Source organism: Scylla paramamosain, chromosome 7 (assembly GCF_035594125.1).
Source record: "Scylla paramamosain isolate STU-SP2022 chromosome 7, ASM3559412v1, whole genome shotgun sequence".
NCBI lineage: Eukaryota > Metazoa > Arthropoda > Malacostraca > Decapoda > Portunidae > Scylla > Scylla paramamosain.
Window position 1 is genome coordinate 32,378,711 of NC_087157.1, and position 19,064 is coordinate 32,397,774.

General features: G+C 39.0%; 2 protein-coding genes across 2 annotated transcripts; both read right to left on the minus strand.

The window, feature by feature from the left end:
• Positions 1-1,908: 1,908 nt before the first annotated feature.
• On the minus strand, positions 1,909-4,818 carry LOC135102378 (glutathione S-transferase Mu 3-like). Its single transcript, XM_064007513.1, has 5 exons — positions 4,662-4,818; positions 3,907-4,047; positions 3,499-3,678; positions 3,267-3,362; positions 1,909-2,974 (listed from the first exon to the last, which is right to left on the minus strand). The coding sequence occupies exons 1-5, from the start codon at positions 4,695-4,697 to the stop codon at positions 2,774-2,776; spliced, it is 654 nt and encodes a 217-aa protein (XP_063863583.1). The 5' UTR covers positions 4,698-4,818; the 3' UTR covers positions 1,909-2,773.
• A 5,940-nt stretch (positions 4,819-10,758) lies between these two features.
• Positions 10,759-18,446, minus strand: LOC135102379 (glutathione S-transferase Mu 3-like). The gene is made up of 5 exons (XM_064007515.1): positions 18,267-18,446; positions 14,106-14,246; positions 13,700-13,879; positions 13,469-13,564; positions 10,759-13,176 (listed from the first exon to the last, which is right to left on the minus strand). Exons 1-5 carry the CDS (start codon positions 18,300-18,302, stop codon positions 12,976-12,978), a joined length of 654 nt encoding a protein of 217 aa, XP_063863585.1. The 5' UTR covers positions 18,303-18,446; the 3' UTR covers positions 10,759-12,975.
• Positions 18,447-19,064: the final 618 nt, after the last annotated feature.

The following is a 19,064-nucleotide window of genomic DNA, read 5'->3' on the forward strand; positions in this document are numbered from 1 at the left end:
TGTATTGCTACACGAGTCTCCACTTCCACTGTTATTCAAATACACTAAATAGACAAAGAATTCGGAAAAAGAAAGAAAATAAATAAAGTAAATAAACAATACAACACAACGCGCCAAGCACACTACACTCATGTGACATTTCTTCATACCAGTGACGCACAGAAGAAAATAAATCTAGGAAAAAGATGAGGCATGGCAGGAAGTATGTTATGCACGTGTATGTGTCATATCACAAAAACAGGATGCGACGCACGCCACTGTGGATAAAAGTAGTACAAGTCGCCTTTTGTTATAGCTGTAACTAACGGGAAGACTATATGGAGCTGAATGATGTGTGTGTGTGTGTGTGTGTGAGTGATGAGACTGGTGAGCGACTGGGCAAGTCACTGAACGTTTTGAGACAAAAGGAACTATTACACTATAGGATGATAGGTCTCTCTCTCTCTCTCTCTCTCTCTCTCTCTATGTGTGTGTGTGTGTGTGTGTGTGTGTGTGTGTGTGTGTGTAGAAAACATTTTCCAACACACACACACACACACACACACACACACACACACAATGAAGCATATAGCTTGACAAGGTTCATAAAATGCTGGCATAGGTAAGATAGTACGTGATCAAGAACACTGCTGTCTCCGGGTCCGGGAGCAGGCAGCCAATGACAGGGAGAACTGAAAAGAAAGAGAAAGGAAATGTAACAGAGGGACAGCACGGCAATCCTCAGGGGTATTTACAGAGGAGAAAATAAACTAAGCACCAACAAACCGACAAACAAGTAAATAAATAACAGACGAAAAAAAAAATCCAGAGAGAGAAACAGAGAGAGAGAGAAAGTCGCATTATGTATGACTTCATGTTTCACTGCATCACATAGACGAAACGTTTTTACCAAGCCATGACCTTTTTATCAAGGAAAACCGCCGACATCTCGTTCCTCAGTGCACGCAAACCACCAAGGGGAAAACCGGTGGGGAACCAACCACACTGCACCGCTCCAGTTCCTCTGTCCTGATGATGATAAAGATGATAATGATGATGATGATTATTGTTGTTGTTGTTGTTGTTGTTGTTGATGATTTTATTAATATTATCATTATTATTATCATCATCATTATCACCATTATCATCATCATCAGAATTATTCTTAGAAATTAAGGGTACGAAGCTGCACAATTTAATGGATTCCGACTTTCCGGTCAATGTATGATTACGTCATGGGTGTGTAATGTCACCATGGCTGTTTAGCATTTATGTGGATGGTGTGGTGAGAGAAGTTATTGCTAGAATGTTGGGTACAGGATTGGGTCTGGTACCATTAGAGGGTGAAGAAGGGAATGCGAGTCAATTGTTGTTTAAACGTGACACAACATTGGTGGCAGATAGTGAGGGGAAGTTAGAGAGAGAGGTTAGAAGAAATCAGGAAAAGTGTTAGGAGGTATGAATAGACTGTTTGTGAGTAGGCCACTTGAAATGAATGTAAAGAGAATATTGTATTCACTTGAAGGGATCGCAGTGCCTACTGCACAGTATGGTGCTGAGACTTGGAATATGGGAGCTATAGACAAGAAGAGATTGAATGTAATGGAGATGAGATGTCTAAGGAGTATGTATGAAGTAGCTCAGATGGACAGTCAGAAATGAGAAAGTGAGAACGAGTGTTGCGAGAAACTCGGCAGGACAGGCAGAGTAATGTGTGCTGAGATGGTATGGACATGTTGAGAGAATGGAGGATGACAGGCTGGTGAAGAAATTAGTAAAATCAAGTGTGAGAGTTGTGAACTTGCAAAGTATGACACGTAAGGGATGAATAGACAGTGTCAAGGAGGCATTAAAGGGAAGAGGACTCACACTGGAGCATAGTAGAATGATTGTGAGTGAGTGAGGCGAAAGGAGAGCAACAGACATGTATGCACTAACCGTCATTCATTTTCACGTATCTTACACCCTCCATGACAATTTAATGGAGGTAATATTACTTCAATAAACATTTCAGCATAACACCACATATATGAAATTTATATATACATTCATTTGATCATATTTCATGCCATTTAATCTTCATTAAATATTTCACATCTTGCCATTACATGGTTCTCTTTTACAAAGACTAACACCGAAAGATGCTTATTCTATTATGAAATGCCCTCAAACTGACGAATATTTAAATCAGGAAAACATAATAATGAAAACAAAACCTAAAATTTTAATTCTATTATGGATCATTGACCTACCAGTCAAAATCACTGAATTAATGTAACTGACGAAATCATTATTCATAAACACTCTTCAAGTTACCAATAATATATGAGATCAAAACATTATCAAATCAGTTCCTATGAAAATGTTCAAATTCACTCTTGTAACATTCTTACAAAAGAATCAACTTACTATAATCTCAGAAAATCACAATCTCAAGAAGCTGTGAGGAAGTCTGAAGCTGCACTTACGGGAGGGGATAAAAGCCTGAATGCATTGTTGTTTGTACTTATGAAGCTGTCAGTGTGAAATCTGAAGAACCCACACCAGCATGCAGAGTGGTGTGTCTCCTCACATTACAGGCACAATGTATTATTAGTGCTATATTTTGCATTCTCCTAGTATACGCCAAATAATTATTGTCCTATTGGATGCCAAATAATTAATGTTATCCAATTGAATTCCAAAATGAAGCCTTCATATCTACATCAAAGCAGGTGGTCTTCAGTTAATTACAATAATTTTTTAAGATAGCTGGCTAAGCCTATTTTGTTTTCTTCCACATGACATCTTCTCTCTACTTGTTGCCAAACTTTGCCTTCTTGTTGTTAATAGGAGCCTTCATGAACCGCGGGGAGGCCATGTACTTCTTGATGGGTGTCAGCTCCTCGAAGCGCTTCTGGTAATCTTGCAGGTTCTGGGCATCCTTGAGGCAGTCCTTGTCCAGCTGCAGGTGTTGGTCCAGTAATTCATACATGATAAAGTCCACAAAGGTGATCTGAATGAGAAATGAACAGAAACATTAACCTTGGAACCTTTTACTCAAAAGCCATAAATTATAACAGCTGTCAAGGAAAAGATTTGTCATGATTTACAGTGTGGTGTTATGCCACTTCATGCTCTTTAAAATAAGCACTCAGGCCTTGGTGATCACTCAAGGCCCTGACACAGGTTTGATCCTAGACATGGGCATCTCACATGGCAAATTTATCTCACCTTCGCACAAATTTTTCAGTGTTACCCAAATGCTGCAAGACTGGGCATCTCAACACAACACCATCTATACTCACATCATCACCTGCGAACCAACTGCGTGTCCCTAAAAACTTTGAGAACCTCTCGATGGTCTTTGGCAGGGCCTGCAGATAGGAATCCTTGGCCGTGTCCTAGAGGGGTAAAAATAAAAGACTTCGGAGATGGATCCCAAAAAATGATTACATGTTACAATCCAACATAAGTGATGTGTTGCTGCACCAGTCTTAGAAATCATTATAGGACAAAGAAAGCTCCATCACTACATACATATGTCATGTAGCACAAGCCAACAAAACCATTGCGGAAGTCCATGGCTTGGTTCTCCAGGATGTCAACACGGATTTTCTCCTTCTCAGTCTTGCCACAAAGGTCGTGTTTGCGAGCAATGTAACGCATGATGGCATTGCTCTGTGTTATCTTGATGTCCCCATCGATGTAATAAGGAAGCTGCAAGGAAGATGATGAACACGTAACTGCAGTAAAGTCTTAAATTAATGTTTTTTATGTCCAAACACAAAGAATATGATGGCAGATTTGCCCCAAGTTGGCCCCAATGTGAAAGAGGCAGTCAAGAGTTAATACCACATATTCTGTTCTTCCAAAATCTAATGTACTATTACAAACACTTCTACTTTACACTTCTGTATAATCAATATAATTCCTTCTTACACTTACATTGGGGAAATCAAATCCAAGTATTTCCTTGACGTCGAACCAGCAAGACTTGTCGTAGTCAGGAGCTGGGCCACACCTGTAATACTTGTCCTCAAACTCTGTCCCTGTGTATTCCAGAAGGAGACGGATGGGCTGGGCAAGCTGCAATGGGAAGGACAATAACTCCACTATAAAGGTGTGTCCACACTAGGGGTGGTGCTGCATGCAATCATGCGGACTGACGAGGGAGTAAAGGGGGTACGAGTGTACTATATTATATAGGCAACAGGCACGACATGCTGGTCAGGAGCCCGCGCTTTTCATTCTCCTCTGAAGTCTGAACTACCGAACGAGGAACACACATAGCTTTTTAAGAAGTCCTTTTGTGCATCACTGTGGAAGCTGCTTCTTCAGAGTTGAAGGAGAAGAGGAGGAATCTTTGGTGCAAGGAATGGGTTTTTATTTTATTAGGAATGGAGTTTTATTTTTTGTAATTATTGTTTTCCCCTTGCCACAAGGATGATGGTGTCTATGAATTGCAGAGTAATTGCCCGCGTCCATTGAAAATTTCTTTCCGACATGAGTGACGGGAAAGCGTGATGCAGTTGAGTAATAACCTCTCGCTATGAAACGAGAATTGGGTTTCTATGCATGTGGTCACCATCAAGTGCTTCTTGCAAAACTCTCCCACTCCCATTCTAAAACACTTCCTCAGAAACAGGGACAGGAATAGAATGCAGTGAACAGTAATACAAGGCAGGGAATTCTATACATACCCCGCGGACGTCCCAGTAAGCAAGTACAGGAGCCATGTTACCACTTCAAAGCTTCTGCTGCAACTTGAAGAAAGAACATTAGATTTTCAGCTTTTATGTTACAGACGTCGCGGATATCAAGTAGTTTGTTCATGAGGATAAATAAAATAAAACGATGAGCCATCATGACATGCATTTCGCATCAAGGCCGCGAGAGGGTACTAACGAGGAGGGACTGACAAGTCAAGTCCACTGGGCCCAGTGTCTCATGACTCCCTCCCTCACGACAAATGGCATTCGATTATTAACTTTATGTAACGTCACAGACAGTGCGTCTTGCCGCATACTGAACTCAAACTCCAATGCCATGTCTTCAGTGCTGCATTAGCCATATTTCTTTTATTTGTTGGAAAACTCGCTGTGTAAATTACTGTATTATGTCAGCATGCCTTCATATTCATTTATGATTTTTTTTTTCTTTATATTTCAGTACTGTGGAAATATTATGTACTTGATATATATATATATATATATATATATATATATATATATATATATATATATATATATATATATATATATATATATATATATATATATATATATATATATATATATATATATATATATATATATATATATATATATATATATATATATATATATATATATATATATATATATATATCCTTCAAATTTTTGAGTACCGCTTTGTACCCTTTTATGGGACTGACATCTCAGTGATTTTGTTTTTTTTTGGATCTGTATTGCCCTTGGCCAGTGTCCCTCTTACATAAAAAAAAAAAAATGATATGCATAGTTTCATAAACTGTAAAAAAAGATATATATATATATATATATATATATATATATATATATATATATATATATATATATATATATATATATATATATATATATATATATATATATATATATATATATATATATATATATATATATATATATATATATATATATATATATATATATATCTTTTTTTACAGTTTATGAAACTATGCATATCATTTTTTTTTTTTTATGTAAGAGGGACACTGGCCAAGGGCAATACAGATCCAAAAAAAAACAAAATCACTGAGATGTCAGTCCCATAAAAGGGTACAAAGCGGTACTCAAAAATTTGAAGGATAAGTGTCCTGAAACCTCCCTCTTGAAGGAATTCAGGTCATAGGAAGGTGGAAATGCAGAAGCAGGCAGGGAGTTCCAGAGTTTACGAGAGAAATATATAAATGATTGAGAATACTGATTAACTCTTGCATTAGAGAGGTGGACAGAATAGGGGTGAGAGAATGAAGAAAGTCTTGTGCAGCGAGGCCGCGGGAGGAGGGGAGGCATGCAGTTAGCAAGATCAGAAGAGCAGTTAGCATGAAAATAGCGGTAGAAGACAGCTAGAGATGCAACATTGCGGCGATGAGAGAGAGGCTGAAAACAGTCAGTTAGAGGAGAGGAGTTGATGAGACGAAAAGCTTTTGATTCCACCCTTTCTAGAAGAGCGGTATGAGTGGAACAGAATACAGAATACAGAGTTAGCAGCTGGGGGGGGGGATGAGAAAAACTGGCGGAGACATCTCAGAACCCCTAACTTCATGAAACTTTTATGAAAAGACGTGGAAAAGTGCAGGGTGGTATCATCAGCGTAGGAGTGGGTAGGACAAGAAGTTTGGTTTAGAAGGTCATTTATGAATAATAAGAAGAGAGTGGGCAACAGGACAGAATCCTGAGGAACACCAATGTTAATAAATTTAGGAGAAGAACAGTGACCGTCTACCACAGCAGCAATAGAACGGTAAGAAAGGAAACTTAAGAAGAAGTTACAGAGAGAAGGATAGAAGCCGTAGGAGGGTAGTTTGGAAATCAAAGCTTTGTGCCAGACACTATCAAAAGCTTTTGATATATCCAAGGCAACAGCAAAAGTTTCACCAAAATCTCTAAAAGAGGATGACCAAGACTCAGTAAGGAAAGCCAGAAGATCACCAGTAGAGCAACCTTGACAGAATCCATTCCCTCTCAGATAGAAGGTTGTGAAGTGATAGATGTTTAAGAATCTTCCAGTTGAGGATAGATTCAAAAACTTTAGATAGGCAGGAAATTAAAGCAATAGGATGGTGGTTAGAGGGATTAGAACGGTCACTCTTCTTAGGAACAGGCTGAATGTAGGCAAACTTTCAGCAAGAAGGAAAGGTAGATGTTGACAGACAGAGTTGAAAGAGTTTGACTAGGCAAGGTGCAAGCACGGAGGCACAGTTTCAGATAACAATAGGAGGGACCCCATCAGGTCCATAAGCCTTTCGAGGGTTTAGGCCAGCGAGCGCATGGAAAACACCATTGTGAAAAGTTTTAATAGATAGCATGAAGTAGTCAGAGGGTGGAGGAGAGGGAGGAACAAGCCCTGAATTGTCCAAGGTAGAGTTTTTAGCAAAGGTTTGAGAAAAATAGTCAGTGGCTTATTTGATCTGTTGTACAATATGCTAATTTCAGTGTTATGAGTATTTACAAATATAATATACCCTGTTTTCAAACTCTATATTTGGTTTTTCGAACTGTGGAAGTTAATTTAGATTTTTTTTTTTTTTTTGTCCCTTTGAAGCAAATGTTTATCCAGATTTCTCATGACTACTTAAGTTGCTGTAATAAAAAAAAGAAAAAATTTGTTCCTGAACAGTGCTTAAGATAATGTTCCAGTGTGGTTGAATTATCAATTACCCCTGGACACTGTTTATTAGTTTCTTACCTTTATGCAGTAAGTAAAGTCACTCGTAGTGAGTTTCTGTGGTTTTCAGGTGAAAAGGTGAACGTATAAAATATGTATATTTAGATATATGTGCAGAATCCTGGGGGGAAGAGTGGGACATGTACGGGACAACGGATGTCCTCTGCGTGGTACAGCATTACACCCTGGCAGGAGACTGCAGGAGCCGGCTTGAGGGACGCTTAGCGCCTTCAGAGTGCTGACAGTAGAAATATAGGCGGGTTGACCGCACTTACAGTACATGAATATATTCATAATTATAACTCTTTAATTACATAAATAAGGCAAGGGAAAAGCTACTTTTAGCTAGGAATAATACATGCCAAAATACGTTAGGGATTAACTATTGAGAGTACTTAGATAAAATAATGTAGTGCTACCGGTTACTTACTGATAGCAATAAAAGGAGTATGTCAAGTTCCATGGTGTGTGTGTGTGTGTGTGTGTGTGTGTGTGTGTGTGTGTGACATAGGGTGGTGTGATCATATCCGCCAACACCCATTATCTACACTTATGCATATATGTACTCATACACTTATATTGCTAATTAGGCAAGGTATTATAAATATATTACATATTATTATTAATTATGTGATACTGTTACAATAAAGATAGCATTATATATTTTTATTTTACATAAACATAATAAAATAGAAAACTAATGTTTTCAGGAACCATGGAAACCAGATGCCAAAACTTCTCTATTGGCCGTAAATTAGTTGAAGTGGAGTACACAGGACACAAGGCACTACTAGTAGTGATGTGTTGGTGTGGTGGTCGTGCGTGCCTCTCTCTAAACTGAAGGCAGCACAGCCAGATGAATGCTGCCTGGCCTGGGGTGGAATACGGGAATAATGGAAAAATGGCCTACTTGAGTAAGTTCCCAAAGTGAAGTCATATGGGATGATCAAATAGAAGATAGTGTCTTGAAATCCCCTCTCATAGTCATAGGAAGGTGAAAATACAGAAATGGCAGGGAGTTCCAGAATTCACCAAAGAAAGGAAAGAATGAGAATACTGGTTAACTCTTCCATTAGGACTAGGTGGACTGATTAGAGGTGAGAGAAAGTAGAAAGTTTTGTGCAGTGGGGCCGTGGAAGGCGGGTAGGCATGCAGTTTGCAAGAACAAAAGAGCAGTTAGTGTGAAAATAGCGGTAGAAAATTGCAAGAGATACAATATTGCAGTGATGAGAGGGGAAGACTACAATCAGATTTTTTTCTTTTTATGTAGAAGGGGCACCACCCAAGAAGATATATATATATATATATATATATATATATATATATATATATATATATATATATATATATATATATATATATATATATATATATATATATATATATGAAGCCCACTGAGGTGAAGGTCCCTAGAGTCAAAAGTGGTTTAGAATTCTGATTGAAGAGTGTGTGTAATTAGATGCATTTAGTTTTGTGTGAAGGAAGTTGTCTTTAGAGGGCAGGCTGTGACTGTCTCTTAGTGTTGTGAGACACAAAGGGAGATGTTCAGTAAGGTCACAGCTGGGTTTTTGATGAGTTCACCACCCTGTCTAAAAAAGCAGTATGAGTGGAAACCCTCATACCTGTGAAGCATATATATGTCATACATGGACTGATAAGGCCCCTGTACAAAGACTTTGACACTCTACTAATGATGGAGTTTTTAGGTAGTTGGAGAACAGACTAGGCATCATTCCCAGTAGAGTAGAAATATATCGTGCATGAGATTCAAGTGGCAGAAGGCCCAAATACCCTTTGTGGTACGCCTATTATGTCCAAGTACCCTTTGTGGGATGCCTGTCATGTATAGCACGAGAACAAGCTGTGTTAAACCTTCATGCCAAACACTATCACCTCTGTTATGCGCTCAGCACACAGAGACAGGTCTCTGACATGAAAGCAGTAATCACTCCAAGGAAAATCAGAATAATGCCTCCTCAGGTTCCTGTAATTGGCAGAGAAAGAATGCCAGAAGCACTTCCCTCTTGTGGGATCCTGATGAATTAGAGGAATAGGACAAGATACAGATATGAGGTTGTGATTGGAAGAGCCTAATGGAGAAGATAGGGTGACAGCATAAGCAAAAGTATCAGAGGTTAGGAAAAGGTCAAGAATGTTGGGTTTATCTCCAAGACGGTCAGGAATACAAGTAGGATATTGCACTAGTTGCTCTAGGTCATGGAGGATAGCAAAGTTAAAGGCCAGTTCACCAGGATGGTCAGTGAAGGGAGAGGAAAGCCAAAGCTGGTGGTAAGCAGTGAAGGTCCCAAGAAAGATCTCTGCAAAAGAGGAGTCGGGATGTGCTCCACTTTGGAAGTAGTCAAAGAATTTTTTATAGTCAGAGGAGTTGAGAGGTATACAGCACAGGTAAATTTAGTTTGAGAGTGACTAGAGTTGTAGCTAGACAGTGGAAAATTAAAAAGATTCAAGAGCATGAGCACAAGAGCAAATTATGTTATTGTGGACATAGACACAACATCCAGCTTTAGATTAAAAATGATGATAGAGAAAGTATGAGAGAACAGAAAAGAAGCACTTGAAATGAATGTAAAGAGAATACTGTATGCACTTGAAGGGATAGAAGTGCCTATTGCACAGTATGATGCTGAGACTTTTGGGTGATGCAGACAAGAAAAGATTAAATAAAATGGAGATGAGAAATCTAAGGAGTATATATGGAATAACTGAAATGGACAGTCAGAAATAAAAAAGTGAGGAGAACAGGTGTTCTGAGAAACTGCAGGGCAAGCAGAGCAATGTGTACTGAGATGGTTTGGACATGTTGAGAGAATGGAAGATGACAGGCTGGTGAAGATAATATCAAGTGTGAGAGGTGTGAACTTGCTAAGTATGACATGTAAGGGATGGATAGATAGTGTCAAGGAGGCATAAAAGGGAAGAGGACTCACACTGGAGCATAGTAGAATGACTGTGGGTGACAGAGGCAAATGGAGATCAGTTGTGAGTGTGTGAGGAATGAAGTGGTCCTGTGACCTCTGAGGGTGGCACCATAAAGTGACAATCTCACACAGGGTGTGGTAGGGGAAAGTTATTGCTATGAAGTAGCATTGTTCCAGACCAAACTGCCCAAGATGTGCAGCTGATCCCTGTAAATTGAGGGGAGTACTTTATGTTCTCCATCTGGGGCCAAAGAGTGGTGTAAATGAGTGTGAATGTGAAAGCTGAAAACCTTGTCTTGGTTACCTCTCCCTTCTTCGGGGGTAAATAGCCGTGGTATATGAATGTATGTAACAGGCCAGTTAACCAATACAAGGTAGATCCTGAGGCTTCAGACAAAACAGCAATTCAAATAAGTATAACAATAGGTACTAGTTTATTAGTCAGTGATTTGGGTTTTTGGAAATTTATTAATTGTCAATCACATTTCCTTATTCTGCTAAACTTAGGTAACAGTCAGAATGCACAACATATGCAATTATTTAATGTCTTAGTGAGAACAGTGCAAAACTTGAGCAATATATTATCACACACTATGATTACCACTGTTGTTCACTTCCTGAGGAAGTATCAACATAGCATCAGACATGCATGCATACAGCAGTAATATCAATTTGATCATAAACATCACATCTTTCTATGATATAGTTAACCATCATTCATTTTCACGTATTTTACACCCTCCATGACAATCTAATGGAGGTAATATTACTTCAACAAACATTTCAGCATAACACCACTTATATAAAATACTAACATTCATTTGATCATATTTCATACCATTTAATCTTCATTAAATATTTCACATCTTGCCATCACATGGTTCTCTCTTACAAAGACTAACACCAAAAAATGCTTATTCTATTATGAAATGCCCTCAAACTGACGAATACTTAAATCAGGAAAACATAATAATTGACCTACCAGTCAAAATCACTGAATTAATATAACTGACAAAATCATTATTCATAAACACTCTTCAAGCTTTCAGTTACCAATAATATATGAGATCAAAACATTATTAAATCAGTTCCTATGAAAATGTTCAAATTCACTCTAGTAACATTCTTACAAAAGAATCAACTTATTATAATCTCAGAAAATCACAATCTCAAGAAGCTGTGAGGAAGTCTGAAGCTGCACTTATGGGAGGGGATAAAAGCCTGAATGCATTGTTGTTTGTACTTATGAAGCTGTCAGTGTGAAATCTGAAGAACCCACACCAGCATGCAGAGTGGTGTGTCTCCCCACATTACAGGCACAATGTATTATTAGTGCTATATTTTGCATTCTCCTAGTATACACCAAATAATTATTGTCCTATTGGATGCTAAATAATTTATGTTACCCAATTGAATGCCAAATAATTAATGTTATCGTATTATATGCTGAGTAATTAATGTTATCTTATTAGATGCTAAGTAATTAATATTATCCTATTTGATGCCAAGTAGTTGATTTTATCCTATTAGATGATAAGTAATTAATGTTATCCAATTACAAACCAAGTAATTAATGTTATTCTATTAGATGGATGCCAAGTAATTAATGTATCTTATTAGACGACAAGTGATCAATGGTGTATCACTTTTCTTAGCTGCCAAGTAAGGGAAAAGTACCATTGTAAAGCTACAAAGGAAATATTTTGTTCATGGCGAGACAATGTATTTCGACAGATAATTATAAGTGACATACCATCTATGTTACTCTAGGAAATCTTAAACAATGTATAAGTGTAAGAAGTAATGAAGGAATTGCTCTCATTTGCACTGTTTTTTAGTGCTTAACATATCTAAGGTGGGCAGATTCTGTTGGCAAATAATGTTTCACAAAATGAGGCCTTTATATCATTAGCTGATCACAATATTCTTTAGGATGGCTGGCTAAGCATCACTCAGTAATCATAAGAAACAAGGAAATGAAAGAAACAATAGACAAACTATGGTCTGACCATTTTATCCTGAGCATGTGTTTGGGCATTGTCCTTTCTGGGGATTACCTGGCCTATGGCACCGTCACACTTCTACCAAGACACACCCTATGTCAGGTACTTACTACTCCAAAATAAATGGATTTTTATCATATATACACTGTAATGCTCTAAAAGGACAAGTTAATGCAATAAATGTTCATTGTTTTTTTTCCAAACACCACAATACTTGGCAATGTTTCTCCCAGGCGTTGTCTCATCTATATGAGTAACTCAGTAAGGTCACACTTTCAGACTGACCCTGTCAATCTATCAGTCGCTTCCTCTTGAGCTGCACATGAAGAGGAAGAGGATGAAGAGAGAGAGAGAGAGAGAGAGAGAGAGAGAGAGAGAGAGAGAGAGAGAGAGAGAGAGAGAGAGAGAGAGAGAGAGAGAGAGAGAGAGAGAGAGAGAGAGAGAGAGAGAGAGAGAGAGAGAGAGAGAGAGAGAGAGAGAGGTTATCATTAACACTTAGGCTCTAATCCAATAATTTCCCCAGTAGAAAGTCTGGTAGCATCACAGGCTGGGAAAATCCCAGAAAGAACACCTAAATGCTCAAGATAAAATGCTCAGGCCATAAGTAAGAAAAGCACAAGTTAATGACCATTAACTTTGTTTTCTTCCACATGACATCCTCTCTACTTGTTGCCAAACTTTGCCATCTTGTTGTTAATAGGAGCCTTTATGAACCGCGGGGAGGCCATGTACTTCTTGATGGGTGTCAGCTCCTCGAAGCGCTTCTGGTAATCTTGCAGGTTCTGGGCATCCTTGAGGCAGTCCTTGTCCAGCTGCAGGTGTTGGTCCAGTAATTCATACATGATAAAGTCCACAAAGGTGATCTGAATGAGAAATGAACAGAAACATTAACCTTGGAACCTTTTACTCAAAAGCCATAAATTATAACAGCTGTCAAGGAAAAGATTTGTCATGATTTACAGTGTGGTGTTATGCCACTTCATGCTCTTTAAAATAAGCACTCAGGCCTTGGTGATCACTCAAGGCCCTGACACAGGTTTGATCCTAGACATGGGCATCTCACATGGCAAATTTATCTCACCTTCGCACAAATTTTTCAGTGTTACCCAAATGCTGCAAGACTGGGCATCTCAACACAACACCATCTATACTCACATCATCACCTGCGAACCAACTGCGTGTCCCTAAAAACTTTGAGAACCTCTCGATGGTCTTTGACAGGGCCTGCAGATAGGAATCCTTGGCCGTGTCCTAGAGGGGTAAAAATAAAAGACTTCAGAGATGGATCCCAAAAAATGATTATGTTACAATCCAACATAAGAGATGTGTTGCTGCACCAGTCTTAGAAATCATTATAAGACAAAAGGAAGCTCCATCACTACATACATATGTCATGTAGCAGAAGCGAACAAAACCATTGCGGAAGTCCATGGCTTGGTTCTCCAGGATGTCAACACGGATTTTCTCCTCCTCTGTCTTACCACAAAGGTCGTGTTTGCGAGCAATGTAACGCATGATGGCATTGCTCTGTGTTACCTTGATGTCCCCATCGATGTAATAGGGAAGCTGCAAGGAAGATAATGAACATGTAACAGCAGTAGTCTCAAATTAATGCTTTTTATGCCCAAATGCAAAGAATATGATGGCAGATTTGCCCCAAGTTGGCCCCAATGTGAAAGAGGCAGTCAAGAGTTAATACCACACATTCTGTTCTTCCAAAATCTAATGTACTATTACAAACACTTCTACTTTACACTTCTGTATAATCAGTATCATCCCTCCTTACACTTACATTGGGGAAATCAAATCCAAGTGTTTCCTTGATGTCGAACCAGCAAGACTTGTCGTAGTCAGGAGCTGGGCCACACTTGTAATACTTGTCCTCAAACTCTGTCCCTGTGTATTCCAGAAGGAGACGGATGGGCTGGGCAAGCTGCAATGGGAAGGACAATAACTCCACTATAAAGGTGTGTCCACACTAGGGGTGGTGCCGTGTGCAGTAAGATGGACTGATAAGGGGTAACGGGGTGAGTGTCCACACTAGAGGTGGTGCCACATGCAGTAAAACGGACTGATGAGGGGCAAGGGGGTGAGTGTCACACTAGACGGCAGGTACAACATGTTGGTGAGGAGACCACGCTTTTCAGTCTCCTCTTAAGTTTGAACTGCTGAAAGAGAAACACACACAGCTCTTCAAGAAGCCCTTTTGTGCATTATTGTGGGAGCTGCTTCCACAAAGTTGAAGAAGAGGAATCTTTGATGCAAGAAATGCATTTTTAGTTCATTAGGAATGGAGTTTTATTTCTGTAATTATCGTTTTGCCGTTGCTACAAGCTTGGGTGGTATCTATGAATTGCAGAGTATTTGCCTGCGTCCATTGAAAATTACTTTCCAACATGAGTGATGGGGAGGCATGGTGCAACCAAGCAATAATCCCTCTTGCTATGAAACGGCAATTGGGGTTCCAAGTGTGTGGTCACCATCAAATGCTTCTCGCAAAACTTTAGCTGCTGCTCTGCATAGCCCTGCCCACTTTACCACGTATGGCAGTTGTGTGGAGCCAGGCACAAAATTCCATGCCTGGCCACCCCTAGTGTGACTGCAGCTTCAGATACTGCAGGGCAAGAATTAATATCCAATGTCAGCAATTCTCTGATATAAGCATAGCATTTAGGCCCATATTCTCAAAAGCTTTTAGTTCTCATCAGCACAAATATAGATATGAAAAGGTGAAGACATGATTAGTTTGGTTCTCAAAATATTTTTTTCTTAAATGATGTTCCATGTTTAACTATCACCAGAATCATAAAAAAAAAAAAAAAAAAAAAAAATCCTGTGAAACCCTTCAAGACCCTGATAACTTTCACTGGTATTCATTTATTCTTACACCAGTCTCAACAAGGCTCTTCTTACACTTCTCATCAGATAGATCTTCTCTTTCTGAGTAATTTAAACCCCATATATACCCACTGCAAATTATTTGTAATGCTGATAACAATTTTTAAAGATTTATCTGTTTTTTGGGGAAGCAAGTGCATTTGCTCCCATGACAATGCTCAGAAGTGACACACCCATGTGTGTGATGGATAGGTGGGCAGTAATTTTCCCAAGTGAAGATAAGGTTGTTCATTCATGTGTGCATATCTCACATTTGTTGTGCAAGTGAGAAATTAGCCACAATGATTCTTTTCTTTGAGAATGCCAATTCTCAATTCTCAATTCTTAATTAATTCAACCAAACATAACATTTTATTTCATCCTGAAGAGGGAAAAGCAGCTCAATTTAAAATATTTGAGAAGATGTCTGTCTGTGTCACCTCAATTATTTCCAGTACATTGTCAGATTTTATGAAGACACATGAAGTAATGACCTCATATTAATTTCTTAGTTAGTTATGTTATGTTATGTTAGGCTAGGCTGGTTCGGTTAGGTTAGATTAGTTTAGTTAGAATACGTTAAGTTAGTTTAGTTAGGTTGTGTTAGTTTGGTTAGGTTAGGTTAGTTTTGTCAGGTTGGTTAAGTGGTGGTGCATAACAGCCCACTGGCAGCCACTGGGAAGTGCCAGCCAGTCCTCCTGGGGGAACATTGAGAGTGAGTGTTATTGCTGTACTACTTATTTGTGAAGATGAAACTTTTTTTTCAGGTAGATTTTGGTCTGTTTCGTATTAATCTGCTTTTCATTTTTATCGCAAAACACTAGTTTCTGATGGGTGGTTGGAGGATATAAAAATAAAAACTACTTAATTATTTGTGGGGAAAATAACATGCAGATTAATTCAAAACAAGCTGAGGTTAATCTGGATATCATGTCTGTGTTACATACAAGCATGAAACTCACATGTTGTGTAGAAGGCTTGGTGACCTTGCCGTAAACGTAAAAAAATTGGGGGGATGTGTCTAGTATGGCTGTAATAGCAATCAAGAGTGTGGCAAAATTTGACATTTTTTAAGTCCAGTGAGCTCTGTACCAGTCAAGAGTAAATGTTGAAATTATTTTCTATTGTTTATAACTGGGATTTGTGGATAGCAATATACTGGGATTTCATGGTATCTATACAGCTGATCCTTCCAATCATGTGTTGCCACTCATGAAGCCATTCCTGAGGCTGCCAATTACAACTTTCCACAACAGGTTCAGTTACACTTTTCATTTGTTTTAGGGGCATGTCAGGCATTCTGATAGAGGCTCACTGTCACTTGTTAATATGGCTGGCCAGTGGAGGGAGGTGAAGCAAAAAGTGCCAGTGTTCAGCAGGAAAAGAAGTCATTATGTGAAATATTTAGCAACAGCAATGTTTAAGATGTGATATACATATATAAAGAAGAGGTTCCACATATTCATTAAGGAAGCTGCTAAACTCTACCCACCTCCACTGCCCTGAGAATCTCCACACAACACCAGTAACTCACATCAGTGAGTTACGCTTTACGGTATAATCTTTGAGGTCCCTCATTAAGTTAGGTTAACATCCTTTGGGGTGGGAGTCCAGGCAAGGCAAGGTCCATGGAGAGGGTGTTGCCCCCACTGGCTAGGTAAGGTTAGGGAAATTCAAAATAATAAGCGGAATTTTCTTAGATTTTTTAATGCCCACATTTCACTTATTTTTCATCCCCACATCCCCTATTCCCCACAGGCCCCCAAGCTTTTTTAATGGGTTAAGGGGGGTTGGGGGGCAGACTTCTTATTGAGAAATACCGAAATGGAAGACTACCTGAAAAGAATAGTTTTGTCTGTTTTTTTTTTCTTCTTTAATCTGGATATCACGTCTGTGTTACCTACAAGCACAAAACTCACATGTCATGGAGAAAGGTTCAGTGACCTTGCCGTAAATGTAAAAAAATGGTAGGCACGTGTCTCGTATGGCTGTAATAGCACTCGTGAGTGTGGAGAAATTCAATATTTCCTAAATCCAGTGAGCTCTGCACCAGTCGAGAGTAAACATTGAAATGGTTTTCTTTTGTTTATAACTGGGATTTGTGGGTAGCAGCATATTAGGATTTCATGGTATCTAAACAGCTGATCCCTCCAATCACACACTGCCACTCGTGAGGCCATTCATGAAGCTGCCAATTATGACTTTCCAGGTTAGGTTCATTTACTTTTCATTTGTTTTAGAGATGTGTCAGGCATTCTGATAGAGGCTCACTGTCATTTGTTAATATGGCTACCCAGTGGAGGGAAAAAAAGTGAACAGTACCAGTGTTCAGCAGGAAAAAAGTCATCATGTGAGATATTTAGCAATAGCAATGGTTAAGTTGCAATATGCAGATGTAAGGAAGAGGTTCCATGTGTTTATTAAGGAAGCCACCAAACTGTACTCACCTCCATCGCCTTGAGAATCTCCACACCACACCGGCAAGGCATAATGGTATCATTTTTGAGGTCCCTCGTTAGGTTAGATTATGCTAGGTTGGGTTAGGTTATGCAAGGTTAGGTTAGGTTAAGTTAGGTTATGCTAGGTCAGGTTAGATTTGGTAAGGTTATGCTAGGTTAGGTTAATATCCTAGGGGGGGTCCAAGGGGGAGCACAGCCCCACTGGTTAGGTTAGGTTATGCTAGGTTAGATTAACATCCAATCAGGAGGGGTTGGGGTGGAATGGGGGAACGGACTTCTTATCAAGAAATACCGAAATTCGAAATATTAAGGTAAATTTCCTTAGATTTTTTAATGCCCTTATTTCACTTATTTTTAATCCCACCCCACCCAAAACCCACGATTCACCAGACCCCCAAGCTTGTTTGAGGGATTAGGGGGGGGGGTGGAATGGGCGTGCGGACTTCTTATCAAGGAATACTTTTTTTTTGTGGGACACCGGCCAAGGTAAAAAAAAAATAAAATAAATAAAAATAAAAAATAACGGAGATGCCGGTTAATACTACTCTTGCCTCAGAAACAAGGACAGGAATAGAATACATTGAACAATAATAAAAGGCAGGGAATTCTATACATACCCCACGGATGTCCCAGTAAGCCAGTACAGGACCCATTTTACCACGTCAAAGCTTCAGCTGCAAGTGGGGAGGGAAAAAGACACAGGTTATGTCACAAACGCCGTGGACGCTGCCTGGTGATTTCGTCTTTTGTTCGGCGTAGTGCGTGTTTTGCCTTCCTAGCTCTCTCTCTCTCTCTCTCTCTCTCTCTCTCTTATCAAGTTACCAAGATTATACTTGTTACCAAGCCAATAATCTTCCTCCCATATATAATTTGCTGGCCACGTCACCAAGTTGCCCTGAAATGAGTTGCCGAGAGCTTCTTCCTTTTATCTAATATTCCCTTGAAATTTAATTCAGTAAGTTAAGAACTTCTAGGCATTATACTTGTATAGTAAGATTTTTTTTTAATAGCACTGCCAATCTCTTAAAGGTAAATATCAAGTACCCTGTTCATGAAGAGGATAAATATAATACAATGATGAGCCATCATGACATGCATTTCGGTCCGAGGTTCAAGGCCGCAGCAGGAAAGGACGTATATAAAGTTTTTCTCAACCCCATAAATTGGTTGGGTTAGGTTATGCTAGGTTAGGTTAGATTAAGTTAGGTTATGCTAGGTCAGGTTAGATTTGGTAAGGTTATGCTAGGTTAGGTTAATGTCCTAGGGGACTTATTCATCAAAAATTGATAAGTGTCTTGAAACATACCTCTGGAAGGAATTGAAGTCATAGGAAGGTGGAAATACGGAAACAGGCAGGGAGTTCCAGAGTTTACCAGAGAAAGGGATGAATTATTAAGAATACTGGTTAACTCTTG

Excerpts from the sequence above, each read along its gene's own strand:
- LOC135102378 (XM_064007513.1), bottom strand. The coding sequence starts at position 4,697 with ATGGCTCCTGTACTTGCTTACTGGGACGTCCGCGGG. Across the intron at positions 3,363-3,498 it reads GCTTGTGCTACATGACATAT|GACACGGCCAAGGATTCCTA; the intron begins GTATGTAGTGAT and ends TTACCCCTCTAG. Across the intron at positions 2,975-3,266 it reads GTTGGTTCGCAGGTGATGAT|ATCACCTTTGTGGACTTTAT; the intron begins GTGAGTATAGAT and ends TTTCTCATTCAG.
- LOC135102379 (XM_064007515.1), bottom strand. The coding sequence starts at position 18,302 with ATGGGTCCTGTACTGGCTTACTGGGACATCCGTGGG. Across the intron at positions 14,247-18,266 it reads CTTACTGGGACATCCGTGGG|CTTGCCCAGCCCATCCGTCT; the intron begins GTATGTATAGAA and ends TTCCCATTGCAG. Across the intron at positions 13,177-13,468 it reads GTTGGTTCGCAGGTGATGAT|ATCACCTTTGTGGACTTTAT; the intron begins GTGAGTATAGAT and ends TTTCTCATTCAG.